Source organism: Lutra lutra, chromosome 4, assembly GCF_902655055.1.
Source record: "Lutra lutra chromosome 4, mLutLut1.2, whole genome shotgun sequence".
In the NCBI taxonomy this organism is placed as follows: Eukaryota; Metazoa; Chordata; class Mammalia; order Carnivora; family Mustelidae; genus Lutra; species Lutra lutra.
The window spans coordinates 166667173-166687155 of NC_062281.1; the positions used below are offsets into that span (position 1 = coordinate 166667173).

The window sequence follows — 19983 nt, forward strand, 5'->3', positions numbered from 1 at the left end:
TGGCTGAGTGGCTTAAAATACGGTACTTAGGAGCATAACAAAAGTTTTTAAAAAATAACCTCAAACAAACAAACAAATAAAAAAGGAATCTCTATGCCTAAAGTGGCGGTCAAATTCACAACCCTGAGATCGAGACTGGCATGCTCTACCAACTGAGCCAGCCAGGTGCCCCGAGAGCACAGAATTTTCAGTCAGACTTTGAAGGCCTTTGAACCCCAGCTTCACTGCAGTGATGAGTTCTTAACTCCCAAGCTGTTGCTGCCTCATCTATAAAATGCTAACAGCAGTGATAATATCAGATTTTCCTCCTAACATTATTCTAAAAATGAAGTAAGATAATATAATTACTACATTGTTAGCACATCTTAAGTATTCATCAGAATACCATGTAAAATAACTGAGGGTAAGTTCTACTGTTCAAATTGGTCATCAATTTGTTAAGCAATTATTCTGTGTTGGGCACCATTCCAAATTCTAGGAACACAAAGAAACAACTATCATCAATTTACAGAACACTTACTACATTCTAGGTACTATTCCAAATACTTTTTTTCATATATTATCCCCATTTTATAGATGAAGAAATCATGGCTCATCATGTTAACTGCCCAAAATCACCAAGTAGTGAGCAGAGGAAAAAGGATTTAAACTTAAAGCAATCTTTGTGCATGACCTCAGTTCTTACCCACTTTAGAGCCAGTAAGAATTCTGAAGGTTATCTAACATGGCTGTAATCTATGTGCTCTGGATATAATATGCCACACCACTCTTGTTCAGCTACCTGGTTTAAAATCAATTTAGTCATGTCCATCAATGCCTTCAAAATTCAGCTCCACATTCCATATCCTAATTCTAATTTATTCACCACTCTTTTAACAAGTAACTTCTTGTTATAGCTATTCAGAATGTATAACAGTGTTTTTAGACTGTTTTTTGAAAAGTGCTTAGCGATTTCATAGATTTTACCATTTCAAACAAATTTGGCTATTTAAGAAAGAATGGGCATTCTCTGCTGTTTATCTTCGTCTTCCAAAAAGGAGTTAAATAATAATAATTTGTTGAGAACCTATGAGTTATTTTAAAACTTATCAGACCCTCCAAATCCCCTGTGCTCTGATTTAGAAGTGATAATCTTCTATCACATTATGCAATTTGTCCAAAGACCTATGGCTAGTCTTCACTATGCTACAAACTAGGTTTATGATCCTTACAAGTCACACACCTCCAATTTTCAACCTCTTCATTACTAAAGAGAAGGAATTAAACTAGACAAAGTCTTGTTTTGCAAACAGTAAGCACCACATGTTCCACCAAAAAGGGCCATATGGCCAAATAAACTGGATTCAAGATGATCCCTCTTCTTGTTACTTTCATTTCAAAATATAACCTCATCTACATCCATTCTGTCATACTATTTTTAAAGTCTAACAACTCCAAGAACCTTTTGTTTTGTTTTTAAAGTAGGCTCCATGCCTAGTGTGGAGCCCAACTCGGGGCCTGAACTCATGACTTTGAGATTAAGACCTAAGCTGAGATCAAGAGTCGGATGCTTAACCAACTGAGCCACCCAGGTGCCCCAACTCTAAGCACCTTTATGTGATGATCTGGTATAAGCTCTTTATAGAAAATGGAAGCCCAGAAAATAAAGAGGTACTATTATAAAGCCCTCGCCATTATACTTACAGTTGCCTCCTCCAAGAGGCCTAAACTCCATACAACCTTTTTAGCATCATTAACCTATTCCATTCCAAGGGCTACATCACTGGTTACTAGTTGTCTCCCAATATCCTCTCCCCTCTTTTACTACAAAAACAGAATGCCTGATTTCTATCTGGTTACAAAATAACCTGAAATAATGAACATATCTCCTCTCCCTTGCAGCTACATATGGCCATGTGTGTGTGTATTGGAGTGAGGAAAAGATGTATCATAGTGTGGTTTGTGTGGTTTACCCCTCTCTCCTCATCCCCTGCCACCTTGCTATCCAGAATGGAGACATGATACCTAGGATTAGAATATATAGGTCTTAGAATGAGATGGAAACTGTGTTGATGGCAGACAGACAAAAAAAAAAACCCTGGCTTTCTGGTATGTGGAACCATTAAAAGCAACCCTGGCCTGTCTGCCTAGATTATCTACCTATATGAGAGGGGTAGAAACTTCCATCTTCTTTAGACCACTACTATTGTGGGATATCTACCATTCATTGCAGAACTAGATCTTAATTGCAATAGGTTAGATCATCTCTACAAACCTAGAGGCGAGTCTCTCAATTTGAAAGTAATTCTACACTCACTCCCCTTCCACCTACCAGTCCACATCTTTTCTACCATTCAGGCTAGTTACCATGAATGATTATAGTGGAAAGTACCCGAGACTAACATTAAAGAGAAATGGGTTCTGGTTATGCAAGTAGATAGCAAGTTCCTTAGCCTGTGTCAGAAACCCATTTTCCCTAGTCCTCAAGTAGCTTTCCCATTCTCTGTGGTTCTTCATGGTAAGCAGAATTCTAAGATGACCCCCAAGTAACCCCTCACCTTTGAAAGATCTCCTCAAGTTTAAGTGGATTCCTATGATTATGTCATATGGCAAAAAGGACCATGCAGGTGTAATTAAGGTCCCAAGTGAGTTGATCTTTAAAACAGGTGCATTACTTAGGGGAGCCTGACCTACACATTTAAGGTCTTTAAATCTAGGCCTGGAAGTCAGATTTAGAGAAGGTCAGATTCAAATTAGGAGAATTCCTTATACCTCTGCTGGCTTAAAATGCAGGAAGGCTTCTAGTAGCTGAAAACAATGTGGCTGACAGCCAGCAAAAAAGTGAGGACCTTAGTCCTACAATCAAAAGGAACTGAATTCTGTCAGCAGTAAGAATGAAGTTAGAAGCAGATTTTCCACAAAGCTTCTAGGTAAGAAAACAATCTGGCCAACACCCTAATTTCACCTTTGTGATACTCTGAGCAGCAAACCTTGCCACACCGTGCTACACTGTGTCATACAAAACTGCGGCTAACAATTGTGTGTTGTCTTAAGTACTAAGTTTGTGGTAATTTCTTAAGCAGCAATAAAAAAAACTAATACTTTCCTTAAAGTTTACAAAACTTTTTAAACACCAGTTCTAAAACTAATTTTTAAAATATAATTACTTGTACATGTTGTTTCTGTGATAGGAGATACGACTGCATTCACAGTGATTAGAAATAATTGCCACCTAACTTATCTGACCACGAATTTGCTCTTAATAAAATGTTTTACCTTTTCCTGTCTTCACTGGAGAAGACCAGAACAACATATTTCAAATAAAGTATAGGATACAGATGTTTACAACATTAAAGAAGACAGGATGTATCAAAGTATAACTGTGCCTTGACTTTAGTATAAATAATCCTTGGATGTTGTCAAACATCCATAAAACATATCCATTAGCCATTCATTACAGATATGGGGTATACTGAGAGCTCAGTCACGAGCAGATACTAAAAACAACATAAAAATAGAGCACAGGATAAGATTCATCCTGAATCTCCAGGCTGGTAGTCTTAATACAATACATATATAGGGCTGACCTCAAAACACAAGGCTTTATATATGGCACTTTATTTCTCTTCAGGAAACAAATATTTGCTTTTGATTTAAACCAAAGTTTATAATTTGTACAAAATTAATTCTGGAACTGTTCTATTATTTTAAAAGCTAGAAAATGTATCACTCCATTCTTAAGGAAAATATTAAAAATCCAATTGTATTTTCATTTATAAAAAATTATTTTAATATGCAAACATGCCTGCATAAATAACAGAAAACTGTTCTAGTAAAAGTAGATATAGGGTAGTTGAGGTGACAGCCCCAAAACATAACCTTCCTTTCCTACAATGGTCTGTCACCTCAAATCACTATTTTCCATTAAGAACAGCTGTGGATTCCAGAAGATCAATCTGCAGAAATGGCTAGATATGTCCAATTCCAAATCTTATTAAAGTCCATTATTTCTCATTTTCCCTCATCTAAGAGGAGTTGCCTGAGAAGTTATCTCCCCACTCATTTCTTCATTTCAGGACAATCATAAAAAAGCAAAATTACTCACTTCAGTTTGTATAACTCTAATCAGGCAAAATAAATGCTGCTGTGTTTTAGCTATGACACCAAATTGACGACAGCGCTCCAAAAAAGTGTCTAAAGAAGGGTCAATTCTTCTTTGCAGTTTACTCCAAAAGAGAGTCAATTCCCTATAAAAAGAAAGATTAAGGTAAAACATTTAAAGTAACTGGTATTTGCTGTCCACCTCCCCACCCCATTTTGGTGTTTTGTTTATTTGTAAAAATAAGTTAATAGCAATCAAAAACTAAGGGGCGGGGAGGAAGCTATCTATATTCCCTACTGTGTCCTCTCAAACTGGTAAAATTGCTGAGAATCCTCCCTGAAAATTCCACTTCTTTCTTCTTTGTGGTGGGGAAAAGTAAAAACAACAAAGACTACTCCCTTTATGTTGACTTTTTTTTTTTTTTAAGTGGGCTCCACACTAGGCTAGGTGTGGAGTCCAACAAGAGGCCCAAACTTACAATCCTGAGGTCAAGACCTGAGCTGAGACCAAGAGTCAGAAACTCAACTGACTGAGCCAGGCAAGTGCCCCTTTACGTTGACATTTTAAAACACTTAGATCCCACTGTGTTCCAAAAGATTTTACCCCTTACATTGGTAATTATATTGACTGAATTAAACCTTATCCTAATGGGCAGGGATCATCAGATATCCCTACACTGCTAACAAAATATACACAACTAATAAATATCCTAACAGTACACTTCTCCACACTAATCTCTTGCTCCTTTCCAGCTCTAAAATGTTATGATGCTAGGCATGTACTTGGGGATGTTTAAATATTACTAATACAGTTAGTAAAATTGCATTCTTGGAAATGGCTAAAATACAAGAATCCTACAAATATTCATTATGGAAACAAAAGGTTGGAAAGATTAAGTTAATTAAAAGCACTGAATGGGTTAAGAGAATACTCTTAAGGAAAAGCACCAGAAACTCAAAAATGCCTGTGATAAAAATGCTAATATGAATGTGAAATATGAATGCAAGGTAAGTTACTTAGTAAAACCAAAGAAAGAATGTTATCACTTAAAAAAAGGGAACTTTTTTTTTTTTTTAAAGATTTTATTTATTTATTTGACAGAGATCACAGGTAGACAGAGAGGCAGGCAGAGAGAGAGAGGGAAGCAGGCTCCCTGCTGAGCAGAGCGCCCGACGCGGGACTCGATCCCAGGACCCCGAGATCATGACCTGAGCCGAAGGCAGCGGCCTAACCCACTGAGCCACCCAGGCGCCCAAAAGGAACTTTTTTTGTGTACACTCTAATATCTACTGAGTAATATTTGTTAAATAATTTTCATTAAGAAAGTATTATTTTCACAAGCCAGTTTTAGAACACTAATATCTTACTGCTGTTAAAACACTATTCTAGGAAGCTGGGCACAAATACAATGCTTAACAAATGAACGTATCTCTTTTTATAACAGGAAATAAACATATTTAACAGAACTTATAAAGCGGTAACTTGGATTCTCATTATGATGAAATTCTTACAAACATATAAAACTTGCCTCAAAGACTGAAATGGATATACACCTTAAAAGATGCACGATGAAAGCTTATTTCATAGTGACAAATTTGAGTCGAAATAAATAAAATTAACTTGAAATGCCTTTAAATATTTGTCTTTGGTGACTATTGTTGCTTTCCTAACCAGTAAAGTAAAAAGTGAGACAGGTCTCCTTTGAAAATAGCTACTGGCCAGGCAAGTAACTGGGATGACTGTTCACTTTTAAACTCACAAGATTGCTTCTTTTAGATATTAAGTACCTGAGTAATAAAAAGTTTTGAGAATAGTGCAAAATTCAGAATAACAAAGGAAACAGAGAATTATACATGCTCAGGGATAAAAAGGAGATCAAAAAATATATATATAAAAAATCCTATCTGAGAAGAACAAAATTACCAAAAACAGTAAAACCTGATTATGAAGAGAAAAAAATAAGGAATACCTAGGATCTAAAATTCATCAACCAGCTAGAGGTTTAAAGTTAGGCAAATCTGATAAACTGATAAGTAAAGCTGAGAATTAAAGTCTTTCAAATAATTTTTCTTTCTTTCTTTTTTTTTTTTTTTTTTTTAAAGATTTTATTTATTTATTTGACAGAGATCACAAGCAGGCAGAGAGGCAGGCAGAGAGAGAAAAGAGGAAGCAGGCCCGATGCGGGCTTGATCCCAGGATTCTGGGATCATGACCTGAGCTGAAGGCAGAGGCTTTAACCCACTGAGCCACCCAGGCACCCCTCAAATAATTTTTCTTAAGATTTTTTTATTTTAGTGGGGAGAAGCAGAGGAAGAGGGAGAGAAAGAATCTCAAGTAGACTCCCTGCTGAGCAAAGAGCCCACCACGGGGCTTGATCCCATGACCAAAAATGACTTGTGAGCCAAAATCAAAAGTTGGATGCTTAACCAACTGAGCCACTCAAGTGTCTGCCTTTAGCTCAGGTCATGATCTCAAGGTCCTGGGACTGAACCCAGCAACAGGCTCCCTGCTCAGCAGGGGGCCTTCTTCTCTCTCTGCACCCCACCCCATCCCCACTTGTGGGTGCTCTTTCTCCAACTCCAATAAATAAAAAATAAATATATTTTTAATAAAATAAATCAGAATGTCTAGAGCTTGATTTATTCCAAATTAAATATTTTTAAAAATCATTTTTATTAACATATAATGTATTATTTGCCCCAGGGGTACAGGTCTGTGAATTATCAGGCTTAAACATTTCACAGCACTTGCAATAGCACACACCCTCCCCAATGTTCATAACCCAACCACCCTCCTCCTTCCCTCCAACCCCCCAGCAACCCTCAGTTTGTTTTGTGAGATTAAGAGTTCCTTATGGTTTGTCTCCCTCCCAATCCCATCTTGTTTCATTTTTTCCTTCCCTACCCCCACAAGCCCCTGCCCTGCCTCTCAAATTCTTATCAGAGAGATCATATGATAACTGTCTTTTCCTGACTTATTTCGCTTAGCATAATAACCTCTAGTTCCATCCACAGCGTTGCAAATGGCAAGATTTCAGGTTTTTTGATGGCTGCATAGTCTTCCATCGTATGTATATACAACCACTTCTTTTTCCATTCTTCCGTTGATGGACATCTAGGCTCTTTCCATAGTTTGGCTATTGTGGACATTGCTGCTCTAAACATTTGGGTGCATGTGCCCCTTCAGATCATTTCAATTGTAACCTCGTGATAAATACAGAGTAGTGCAATTGCTGGGTCGTAAAGTAGCTCTACTTTCAACTTTTTGAGAAAACTCTATACTGTTTTCCAGAGCGGCTGCACCAGCTTGCATTCCCGCCAACTGTGTAGGAGGGTTCCCCTTTCTCTGCATCCTCACCAGCATCTGTCATTTTCTCCTGACTTGTTAATTTTAGCCATTCTGACTGGTGTGAGGTGGTATCTCATTGTGGTTTTGATTAAATATTTCAAGCTATAGTTATCTTAAATCCAAATAACCATGACCAAAAAAGGTCATTCTTATCATGTATTTTGTTTTTATACATTATTTACACAATTACAATTCAATAATTTAGAAATGCTATTACCCACCCAAACATATAAACTTGCCTGAATGAAAGCAAAACAAACAGTGTATTATTCCTAAAAATGCTACGATGCCATCCATTCAAATCTTCACACTGGAAAACTGAAACCACTAATAAATAGTAACTCAGCCTGCTGGATCATATATGCAGCACTAGGAAGGACAAACACTTCTTCAATTACCACACTCACATGATTTTTAAAAATGGATAGTTGTTAAAGAATACACTGAAAATGATTCCACTATATGGATGCTTCTAGTGTTCAGATAATTTATTAACCCAATGCCTCAGATTAGCCCCCTGCCTACTCTAAGTCAATAAATTATATACAAATTCATAAAAACTAGAAAGGAAATTTAGTTCTATTAATAGTGGGAAACATATTTTGGCAGAGATCTAGCTACCAAGCAAGAGCTTTAAGCTACACTGTGTTATGGCACAACAGGAAGCCCGTGGAGTCCAGCTAATAATGTCACACTGATACCCAGAATTTAGGCATTTGGGGAATAAGGCAAAGAAAACTTTGGAATTAAGGAGTGACCATCCCTAAAGGCGGCTCCTGCAAAAACAGTAGCTGATTCTCATGAACACTTCTTTTTACTCTTTATTTCCAACAAAACTGGGTTAAATAAAACATATATATGGACATCTGGTCTTTGACAGGCACTGAGGGCAACATATATGTCGACCCTGGTACATCATAGTCTAGGCTGGGAGAGAACAGGCATAAAATTACATCTGAAAAACACAAATGTACAAAATACAAGATTTAAACTCAGTTCTAAGAAAGCAAATGGGCACCTGGGTGGCTCAGTCAGTTAAGAGTCTGCCTTCAGCTAGGGTCATGATCCCAGGGTCCTGGGATCAAGCTCTGCATCACTGGGCTCTCTGCTCAGCGGGGAGCCTGCTCCTCCCACTCCCTCTGTTTCTGCCACTCTGCCTACTTGTGACCCCTCTCTCTTTCTTCCTCTGTGTCAAATGAATTAAAAAAAAAAAAAAAAAAAAAAAGGCAAGCAAGCAAAGGTCAACCTATCAAATACTTGCTGCAAGCTTTGTGTGGAGGTTTAAGGTTCACCTGTATGAACTTTATTTTAAAAGCAGTAGTAAAAATAAAATAAGATAAAAACAGAGAGGGAGGCAAACCACAAGAGACTCTTAACTACAGGGAACAAACTGAGGGTTGCTGGGGGTGGGTGTGGGTAATGATGGACTTATTAAGGAAGGCACTTGATATATAAGCAAGCACTGGGTGTTATATGCAACTGATGAATCACTAAATTCCAACCCTGAAACTAATAATATACTATATGTTAACTAACTTGAATTTAAATAAAATAAAAAAGTAGCAATAGTAATTACACATCTTTATGCATACTGTCCCATTCAAAAATGGTTATCTTTATTATTTTCACGGTTGCTCTAATACTACCACTGCAAACAGCTATAAGAAACTCATTCCTCCAACACATCTTTGATTTTTGCAGAGAGCCAAAACTCATTTGGGGCCAGGGTTAATGAATAAGCTAAGCAATATACCTTTTGAAATCAATAATGTGGTGACTACTATAAAGTAATATATTTTATTGTGGTTTATAAATACCTCTGAAGGAAATTTCTCTTTTAAAATATTTTATTCATTTACCTGAGAGAGAGAGAGTGCTCGCCAGCACAAGCAGAGGGGAGGGGCAGAAGGAGAGGGAGAAGCAGACTTACTGCTGAGCAGGGAGCCCAAAATGGGATCCTGGGATCATGACCTGAGCCGAAAGCAGCCAGGCAGGCAGACAAACATACATACATACAATTATTTATTTACAGATTTTACTGAGAGTGAGTGAGAAAGAGAACACGAGTGAAGGAAGGGGTAGAGGGAGAGGAAGAAGCAGGCTTCCCATTGAGCAAGGAGCCCAATGTGGGGCTCGATCCCAGGATCCCTGAGATCAAGACCCAAGATGAAGGGAGATGCTTAACTGACTGAGCCACCCAGGTGCCCCAGTACATGTTTTTAAAAATAACTGACTGTTCAGAATGGCTAAAATTAACAAGTCAGGAAATGAGAGATGCTGGTGAGGATGCAAAGAAAGGGGAACCCTCCTACACTGTTGGTGGGAATGCAAGCTGGTGCAACCACTCTGGAAAACAGCAGGAGTTTCCTCAAAAAGTTGAAAATAGAACTACCCTATGACCCAGCAATTGCACTACTGGGTATTTACCCTAAAGATACAAACATAGTGATCTGAAGGGGCACGAGCACCCAAATGTTTATAGCAACAATGTCCACAACAGCCAAACTATGGAAAGAACCTAGATGTCCATCAATAGATGAATGGATAAAGAAGATGTGGCATATATATACACAATGGAATGCAATGCAGCCATCAAAAGAAATGAAATCTTGCCATTTGCGACAACGTGGATGGAACTAGAGGGTATTATGCTTAACGAAATAAGTCAATCAGAGAAAGACAACTATCATATGATCTCCCTGATATGAGGAAGTAGAGAAGCAACATGGGGGGTTCTGGGGGTAGGGAAGGAAAAAATGAAACAAGATGGGATCGGGAGGGAGACAAACCATAAGAAACTCTTAATCTCACAAAACAAACTGAGGGTTGCTGGGGGGAGGGGAGTCAGGAAAGGGTGGTGGGGTTATGGACATTGGGGAGGGTATGTGCTGTGGTGAGTGCTGTGAAGTGTGTAAACCTGGTGATTCACAGACCTGTACCCCTGGGGCTAAAAATACATTATGTTTATAAAAAAATAAAAAAATTAATAAAAAAATAAAAATAAGTAACTGTTTTGGTCAGATTCCAGTTTTGTCACATTTTTACAAATACCTATTATAAAAAATACCATTTAATTTAAAGAAATTTTCTTTTCTAGACAACTAGTCCTAGTCCATATACCCACTATCTTCAATATAGGAAATTTCTAGCACAACAAAAGAATCTATCCTATCTGAACAGAATTCCTGAGTTTCATTTTCTTTAGTAAAATTCACCGTTTTATGTTATAGCTATTCTAATTCCAATATCCCAAGAGCAAAACAAACACCTATGAAAACAACAAAAGGGTTAAAAAAAATGTTGCCAAATCTGAAAATTTTAGATCCTATTTTCCTTTGAATTGCTTGGAAGAAGCTTATGGAAGAAGCTTACTTTTAACAAAGTGTGAAGTGACTTAATATTTTCTTTCCTCTACTCATTACAGCTCCTCAGGAGGCCAATAAAAGGGAAATCCCTGTTAATCCCTTCCTGCTGCAGCAGAGCAGCATTAATCCTAGAGCCACCAACATCCTTGGAAGGGCTAATGTGGCTGAGTGAAGAAAGGAAGAAAAAAAAAAGTTATGGGTCACTCTAAAAGGGAAACTCTATCAGGAATATTAAAAGAACTGCGTGACTACAGTTTTAAAATTACTTTGTAATCATGAAAAATCTCAAATAAAGAACCTAAGCTTATACCTAAAGGAGCTACAAAAAGAAGAGAGATCACAGCCAGTAGACAGAAGGAAATAAAAAAAGATTATAGAAGAAATAAATGAAATAGAAACTAAAGAAAATAGAACAGATCAATGAAACCAGGAGCCAGTTCCTTAAAAAACAAAACAAAAAAAAATCAACAAAATTGGCATACCTTTAGCTAGACTCATTTAAAAAAGAAAAGGGGGGGGTACAAAAAAATAAATCAGAAATGAAAGAAATAACTGACACCACAGAAATACAAAGGATTACAAAAGAATATTATGAAAAATTACATGCCAATAAATTTGATAACCTAGAAGAAATGGATAAATTCCTAGAAACATATAATCTTCTAAACCCAAATCAGGAAGAAACAGAGAATGTGAACAGATCAACCAATAGCAATGAAACTGAATCAGTAATCAAAAAACTCCTAACAAATGAAAGTCCAAGACCAGATGGCTTTATAGGTGAAATGTCAAACATCTAAAGAACAGTTAGTACCCTATTTTTTTTTTTAAGATTTTATTTATTTATTTGACAGACAGAGATCACAAGTAGGCAGAGAGGCAGGCAGAGAGAGAGGAGGAAGCAGGCTCCCCGCTGAGCAGAGAGCCCGATGTGGGGCTCGATCCCAGGACCCTGGGATCATGACCCGAGTCAAAGGCAGAGGCTTTAACCCACTGACCCACCCAGGCGCCCCAGTACCCCATTCTTCTCAAACTATTCTAAAAAACAGAAGAGGATGGAAAGATTACAAATCCATTCTATAAGGCAGGCCAGTGTTACCCCAATACCAACACCAGGCAAAGACACTACACAAAAAGAAAAATACAGGATGGTATCTCTAATGAACAAGGATGCAAGTATCTTCACCAAAATATCAGCAAGCAAATCTAACAATACATAAAAAAAATTACTCACCATGATCCGGTGGTATTTATTCCAGGGATGCAAGGTGATTCAATATTCACAAATCAATCAACATGATATGTCACATTAATAAGAGAAAGGATAAAAACCATATAATCATCTCACCAGAGGCAGAAAAAGCATGTGACAAAGCAAAATGTCCATTCATGATAAACACTCTCAATGAAGTGGGTGAATTTAGCCAAGAACATACTTCAACATAAAAAAGACAATATATGAAAAACCCACAGCAAACATCATACTCAATGGTGAAAAACAGAGGTTTTCCTCTAAGATCAGGAACATGACAAGGATTCACTATCACCATTTTTATTCAATACAGTACTGAGAGTTCCAGCCACAGCAATTAGACAACAAAAGGAAATAAGGTATCCATATCCAAATCATTACAAATGACATGATACAATATAGAGAAAACCCTAAGGACTCCACTAAAAAACTATTAGAACTAATAAATGAGTTCAGTAAAGTTGCAGGATATAAAATTAATATATAAAAATCTGTTGCATTTCCATACATTAATAAAATAGTGGAAAGAAAAATTAAGAAAACAATCCCATTTAACAGTTACACCAAAAAGAACAAAATACATAGGAAAAGACTTAATCAAGGAAGTAAAAGACCTGTACTCTAAAAACTATAGAACACTAATCAAAGAAATTGAAGATGAAATAAACAAATGGAAAGATTCCATAGTTATGAGTTGGGAAAACCAATTATTATTAAAATGTCCACACTACCTAGGGCACCTTGGTGGCTAAGTTAAGTATGACTCTTATTTTGGCTCAGGTCATGATCTCAGGGTTCTGAGATTGAGCCCTGTGTCAGGCTCCATGCTGGGTGTGCAACCTGCTTGGGAATTCTCTCTCCCTCTCGCTCTGCCCTTCTTCCCCAACCCCTCCCACTCTCTTAAAAAAAAAAAGAGTCCATAGTACCCAAAGCAATTTACACATTCAGTGCAATCCCTATTAAAAACCTGATAGCATTTCTCACAGAACTAGAACAAATAATCCTAAAATTTGCATGGAACCACAAAAGAAGCCAAACAGTTAAAGCAGTCTTGAAAAAGAGGAGCAGAGCTAGAGGTATCACAATCCCAGATTTCAAGATCATATTACAAAGCTATAGGAATCAAAACTGTAGGATATTGGCACAAAAATCAACATATTATTCAATGGAACAAAATAAAGAACCCAGAAATAAATCTACACTTTCATGGTCAATTAATCTATAACAAAGGAGGCAAGAATATATACACCAGGAAAAAAAACAATCTCTTCAACAAATGATGTTGGGAAAACCAAACAGCTACATGCAAAGAATGAAACTGCACCACTTTCTTAGACCATACACAAAAATAAACTCAAAATGGATTAAAGACCTAAATGTGAGACCTGAAACCATAAAATTCCTAGAAGGAAACATAGGCAGTAATCAATCTCTTTGATATCAGCCAGAGAAACATTTTTCTAGATAAACTCCTTTAGCCAGGGAAACAAAAATAAAATTAAACTACTGAGACTATGCCAAAATAAAAAGCTTTTGCACAGTAAAAGAAACCATCAACAAAATGAAAAGACAAGCTACTGAATGGGAGAAGATATTTAAAGAAATTACACAATGGAACACATACAAAAATAACCCAATTCAAAAATGGGCAGAGGGGATGCCTCGGTGGCTCAGTCAGTTAGGTGTCTGCCTTTGGCTCAGTTCATGATCCCAGAGTCCTGGGAATGAGTCCCTCATCGGAATCCTTGCTCAGTGGGGAGCCTGCTTCTCCCTCTGCCTGCTGCTCCCCCTGCTTGTGCTCTCTTGCTCTAGCTCTCTCTTTCTCTGTGTCTCTAACACATAAATAAATAAAATCCTTTAAAAAAAAATGGGCAGAGAATACAAAAAGACATTTTTCCAAAGATACACAGATGACCAACAGACACTGAAAAGATGTTCAACATCACTAATCATCAGGGAAATGCAAATCAAAACCACAAATGAGGGATGCCTGGGTGGCTCAGTCAAGCCGAGTGTCCAACTCTCGATTTTGGCTCAGGTCATGATATTGGGATCATGAAATGGAGCCCAGCACTGGCACCACTCTGGGCATGGAGTCTGCTTAAGATTCCCTCTCTCTCTTCTTCTGCCCCTCCCCTCCGCTTGAGTATTCGCTTAAAATTTTTTTAAAAATAAAGTAATAACAAACCCACAAAGAGGTACCACCTCATACCTGCCAGAATGGCTAAAATAAAAAACAGAAGAAATAACAAGTATTGGCTAGGATGTAGAGAACAAGGAAACTTCATGCATTGTTGGTAGAAAGGTAGGCTGGTGCAACCACTCTGGAAAAGAGTTTGGAGGTTCCTCAAAAAATTAAAAATAGAATTACCATATGATCCAGCAGTTCCACTACTATTTACTCAAAAGACACAAAAACACTAATTCAAAAAGATATGTGCACCCCTATGTTTATTACAGCATTATTTACCATAGCCAAGATATGGAGGCAGCCCAAGTATCTATCAACAGACAAATGTATAAGATGTGAGATATATATATAAATATATGATATATATTTTATATAATATATATATTTTGTAATATCTATCTATCTATATATAACTCATCCATAAGAAAGAATGAGATTTTGCCATTTGTAACAGTATGGATGGATCTAGAGGGTACAATGCAAATCAGGCAGAGAATGACAAATACCATATGACTTAACTCATATGTGGAATTTAAGAAACAAAACAAATGAACAAAGAAAAAAAAGAGGCACATGAAAAAACACTCTTAAATACAGATGACAAACTGGTGGCTACCAGAGGGAAAGTGAGAGTGGGGACAGGTGAAACAGATGAAGGGGATTAAGACTACACTTATTGTGATGAGCACTGAGTACTGTATAGGAATGCTGAATCATTATATTGTACATTTGAAACTTAAAAAAACAAAACAAAACACAAAAACCTCCGTAACCTATAACACATCCCATATGTGATTTAATACAGTTCTTTGCCCTGAAAACCTAGGTATCATTAGCAGATACTTTTTCATTACAGGCAAAGAAATTAACTGTAACAAGAAAAAATAGTGTTTGTTCCTTAAGAAATACATCTGTTTTAACTGAGGCTAAGATCTCTAATCTATAATGTATGAAAAACAAAACAAAACTCCTCTACTTAAATTAATAATCAAAACCCTCACTGCTACTTAATTCTTTTTATTTGTATCACCACTTTTTTAGTTTCTTAACAAAATGCCCATGATGATTATTACAAAATATATTTAACTCCCTATTCCACCATCTCCTTTCTCATAGGAGATACAACTCTGGCATGGTGGACTCAGTGGTGGAAGATTACAATCTGGATTCTTGCCCTGTACCAAGAAAACAACTAAAGAAGAAAAGCACTGAATTAGCAGTCAAAAATCCTGGATGTGAATTTTAGCTCTGTCACTTCTGCCTTAAGACCCTGGGCCATCACAAGACTTCTTGGATTCCTCTGTCCTCCACTGCCTCATCTGCACAATGATAATTATGAGGATTGGGTAAGATAATTTATAGTATACGAATATTTCTATACAAAATAGTAAATAAAAAGAAATAATGCTAATAATAATAAAATTGTATAAATACACACAGAATCTCCAAAAGGAGATCAATGAAGGCTAAAGTACATGAAGGGCTTTACTGGGTTTTTCTATAATCAAAATGCTCATCTTCAACCTCAAGCCATCCTTAGGTTCTAAAATGCTCAAGGTTCATCCCATCAAGATCAAGCAAATCCAACCCACTCTTTGAATTAAAGCTGATAATACCTCCTCCTTGACACCTTTCTTAAACATACTGTGAGAGTACCTTTCTCTAGTATCCTACAGCATTATCCATACTACTGATATGGTACTTATTTACAGTCTTACATTCTAGAGGTTTCCTGTGTACCAGGTCTGTCCTTTTGGTCTAAATAGATTCTATACAGCTAGAATGAAAGAACTGTGGGTTACACTTACTGTTTCTTTTTTAGCAACTGTTTTGTAGGCAAACACATATAAACTAAATTAAAACTAAAAATTTAAGTGCGGTTCTGCTATTTAGTACCAAAGTTGCAAGATTACTATTCAAATGGATTTCCTTCTCTAGTGCAAGGTTGACCTAGAAACCTACATAATTAGTGGGTTTCCAAATATGAGGGGGAAAATGACTATCAGAAAGTATAGCAAGTGTTAAGGAAAATGACCTAATACCAATTTGTTTCATGTTGCCATAACTTTATCTTCAAAGACAACATATCTTAACAGACAACCCTCTATAAGATGATCAAGAGGAGCTCAAATTTTTTACCTTCTCTTTACTTCTGGACTCTTCTGGAAAAGATTAAGCCAGTAACATTTTTTAATTAAATGGTTTAGCTTCTAAGCAAGATTTAATTCACATGTTATCAGTTAGGCATTAGATTTGAAACAAGCCTATGTTTTACATAAACTCTAAATGCCATACTCTGTGCTAAACAAACAGAATAAAAAATAAATATACTTACCAAGAACAGTATACACTTGCAGTTTGGAGCTGCTGGGTAAGGTACGTCGTACAAAGAACAAATGCTGTGTTATCCTGACCCTCAGATTCCAGATTACATATGATGTCTAGTATCTCCTTGCAGTCGACCTTTGCAATCTATCAAAAATGAGAAGATGCAAGTAGAAAAGAAAATGGTGACTTTCCTGTAAATTCTGTTATGCAATATGAAGCTTCTTCTAATGTTTTCTACCTTTGATAATCAATGAGGCAATGAGAAGGATATAATTTTCTTCTATTAACTCATGGCTGAGTCTTCTGGAATATTTCATATTAGAAAATATTAAAGAGGGCGCCTGGGTGGCTCAGTGGTTTAAGCCTCTGCCTTGGGCTCAGGTCTTGATCTCAGGGTTCTGCATTGGGCTCTCTGCACAGCAGCTCTCTGCTCTGCTTCCCTTCCTCTCTCTCTCTGCCTGCCTCTCTGCCTACTTGTGATCTCTGTCTGTCAAATAAATAATAAAATCTTCAAAAAAAAAAAAAAGAAAGAAAATATTACAGAGGAAAGAGCAGATTGCAGATAAAAACATTCTTGTACAGTTAAAAAAAAAATTATTCATGGGGTGCCTGACTGGCTCAGTTGATACAGCACCCAACTCTTGATCTCTGGTCTGTGAGTTCAAGCCCCACAATGGGTGTGGAGCTTACTTTAAAAAAAAATTATTCATGGGGCACCTGGGTGGCTTAGTGGTTAAAGCCTCTGGCTTCAGCTCAGGTCATGGTCCCAGGGTCCTGGGATTGAGCCCCGCATCATTGGGCTCCCTGCTCAGCAGGGAGTCTGCTTCTCCCTCTCCCATCCCCCTGCTTGTGTTCCCTCTCTCTCACTATCTCTGTCAAATGAATAAAATCTTAAAAAATATTTTTTTATTTTAAAATAATCTCCACACCTAATGTGCGGCTCAAACTCATGATCCCAAGATCAAGAGTCACATACTCCTACAACTAAGCCAGCCAGGTGCCCCTATTTCTGTTTCAATATAATTCAAGTCACTCTAGTTACAGACAGAAAAATACAAGGCTTATCCTTACTGCCAGTAAGGCTAAAGGAGGCTGGTTGCAAAACTGTTTTAAATTCAAATGCTGGTAACATATCACTTTCTCATGGAGTTAAGAAAAAAACTTTGGTATAAGTGAATTTTCAAACAACTGAAACACTTAGAAATCTATCTTTTTCATCTATGGTATTTATAGAAATCTTAAAACCACCTCTGACAGCAAATCAGAATTTTCTGGGGCTCTTTTTACATACTAATAAAACAGGAGAATAAGGCTTTTAAAGACCCTTTTTCAACTCTATTTTATCATTTCCCTATCTTAATAAAGATGATGAAGGATAATTTCTTTGTCATTTGTCTGTCAGTATCGTAAAATGTTAATTATACCAGACACCAAATGTACAAAACAATGTTAAATTTCAGGATAAATAAAGCCTTATCAGAGCAAATGAGGTATTTAAGAGTTAGCTCATCTCTTCCAAAGTGCTATGCAGTTCCAATAAGTCTGTATTTTAGTCAGACCCTCCGGTAGGCACAGAAAGGCTTCTTTAAAGTTTAGCTCAAATGTCATTTTCTCATAGAATCATCTCACTTCTAAGACCATGGTAGAATCCCCACCAAAATCTCTATTCTTATCAATTAAAAAAGCAAAAAACCAATTCTTCCAAAAGTCAACTACACTTCAATTAAAAAAAGGACAAAACCACATACAAAAACTCTACTCTTAATTCTTCCTTTGTAATATTTATCACAACTGCAACTCAATCATTAGATGAAGAACTTATTAGCATTTGTCTTCTCTGCTAAAATGTAAAGTTAATGAGATCAGGGGCTTGTATACCTTGCTCAAAACTCAGCACCTAATACTGTCTGAAACACGTAAAAGAGTTAAGTACATGCTGATGAATGGAGTAGAGGAGTAAAATGTTCACGTTTACAAAGTGAACCTCAAACAATTCTGTGCTTTTCTAATGTTTTCAAAGATAATGCAATGATACAATAAGCAGTATAGTATAGTGGCTAAAAGCAATTATTCTAAAACCAGATGGTGTATATTCTCTTCTCAGCTCTATAGCTGCTGGCTGTATGACCCTGGGTAAGTCAAAACTTCTCAGTAACTCTATGTATCAGTTTCCTCATCTGTAAAATGGAAATAACAGGACCTGCCTCATGGAGTTATAAGAATTTAATATGTTTTAGTAAAGCATGGTGACTATAGCTAATATTGTGTTGCATATCTGAAAGCTGTTAGGAGAACAGACTGTAAAAGTTCTTACCACAAGAAAAAAATTGTGACTATATTTGGTGACAGACATCAACTAGAGTTATTTTCGTTACCATTTCACAACTAACACAGATATCGAATATTATGTTGTACACCTGAAATAATACAATGTTAGTATGTCAATTATACTTCAATAAAAATGTGGTATCTGTGCCTATTAAAGTTACAGCTAAGTCTTAAAAAATATGTTCTAAAAGGAATTGGCTAATAGGGAGCATGTTAAAGAGCTGTTAAAAACTTTTTCATTAAACATATAAGAAAAAGAAAAAAAGAAAGTGAACCTTAAGAATACTAGAAAGCGGGGCGCCTGGGTGGCTCAGTGGGCTAAGCCTCTGCCTTCGGCTCAGGTCATGGTCCCAGGGTCCTGGGATCGAGCCCCGCATCGGGCTCTCTGCTCCGCAGGGAGCCTGCCTCCACCTCTCTCTCTGCCTGCCTCTCTGCCTACTTGTGATCTCTGTCTGTCAAATAGATAAATGAAATCTAAAAAAAAAAAAAAAAAAAAAAAAAAAAAAAACTAGAAAGCATTTCATGAGTGAAGTAAGTCAAGCAGAGAAAGTCAATTATATGGTTTCACTTATTTGTGGAGCATAAGAAATAACACGGAGGACATGGGGAGATGAAGAGGAGAAGGGAGTTGAGGGAAATTGGAGGGGGAGATGAACCATGAGAGACTATGGACTCTGAAAAACAATCTGAAGGTTTTGAAGGGGCGGGGTGGTAGGAGGTTGGGGGAGCCTGGTGGTGGGTATTATGGAGGGCACGTATTGCATGGGTGTGGTGCATAAACAATGAATTTTGTTACACTGAAAAGAAATTAAATTAAAAAAAGAATACTAGACAGCATTTCAAAAGATAACTCTCAGATGCAAGATCACAGCTGATGCAAATTCATATCTAAGGGGTACTGGGAGGTAAAGTTAAGTTGTTAAAGCCTAAAACACAGGTTAAATTCAGTTTTCAGGTAAGGAAAAAAGAAAAAAAAATACTTCATCATACTTAGTGAAGATGGAATTCCACTGATGCCCTCCCTAAACAACCATAAGTGCATTCACAGCTAAATGTATCAGAAGGGTCATCTAGGGACGCCTGGGTGGCT

The 19983-nt window shown here is 37.0% G+C and overlaps 1 protein-coding gene across 1 annotated transcript in view; it reads right to left on the reverse strand.

Moving 5' to 3' along the window:
* Nucleotides 1-19983, reverse strand: part of RLF (RLF zinc finger) — a 94703-nt gene that overhangs the window by 6076 nt on the left and 68644 nt on the right. Inside the window, exons 6-7 of the mRNA XM_047726434.1 lie at nucleotides 16573-16709; nucleotides 4085-4226 (exon numbers count right to left, since the gene is read on the reverse strand). Coding sequence (XP_047582390.1) covers nucleotides 4085-4226; nucleotides 16573-16709 — 279 coding nt within the window. The remainder of the gene's footprint in view (nucleotides 1-4084; nucleotides 4227-16572; nucleotides 16710-19983) is intronic.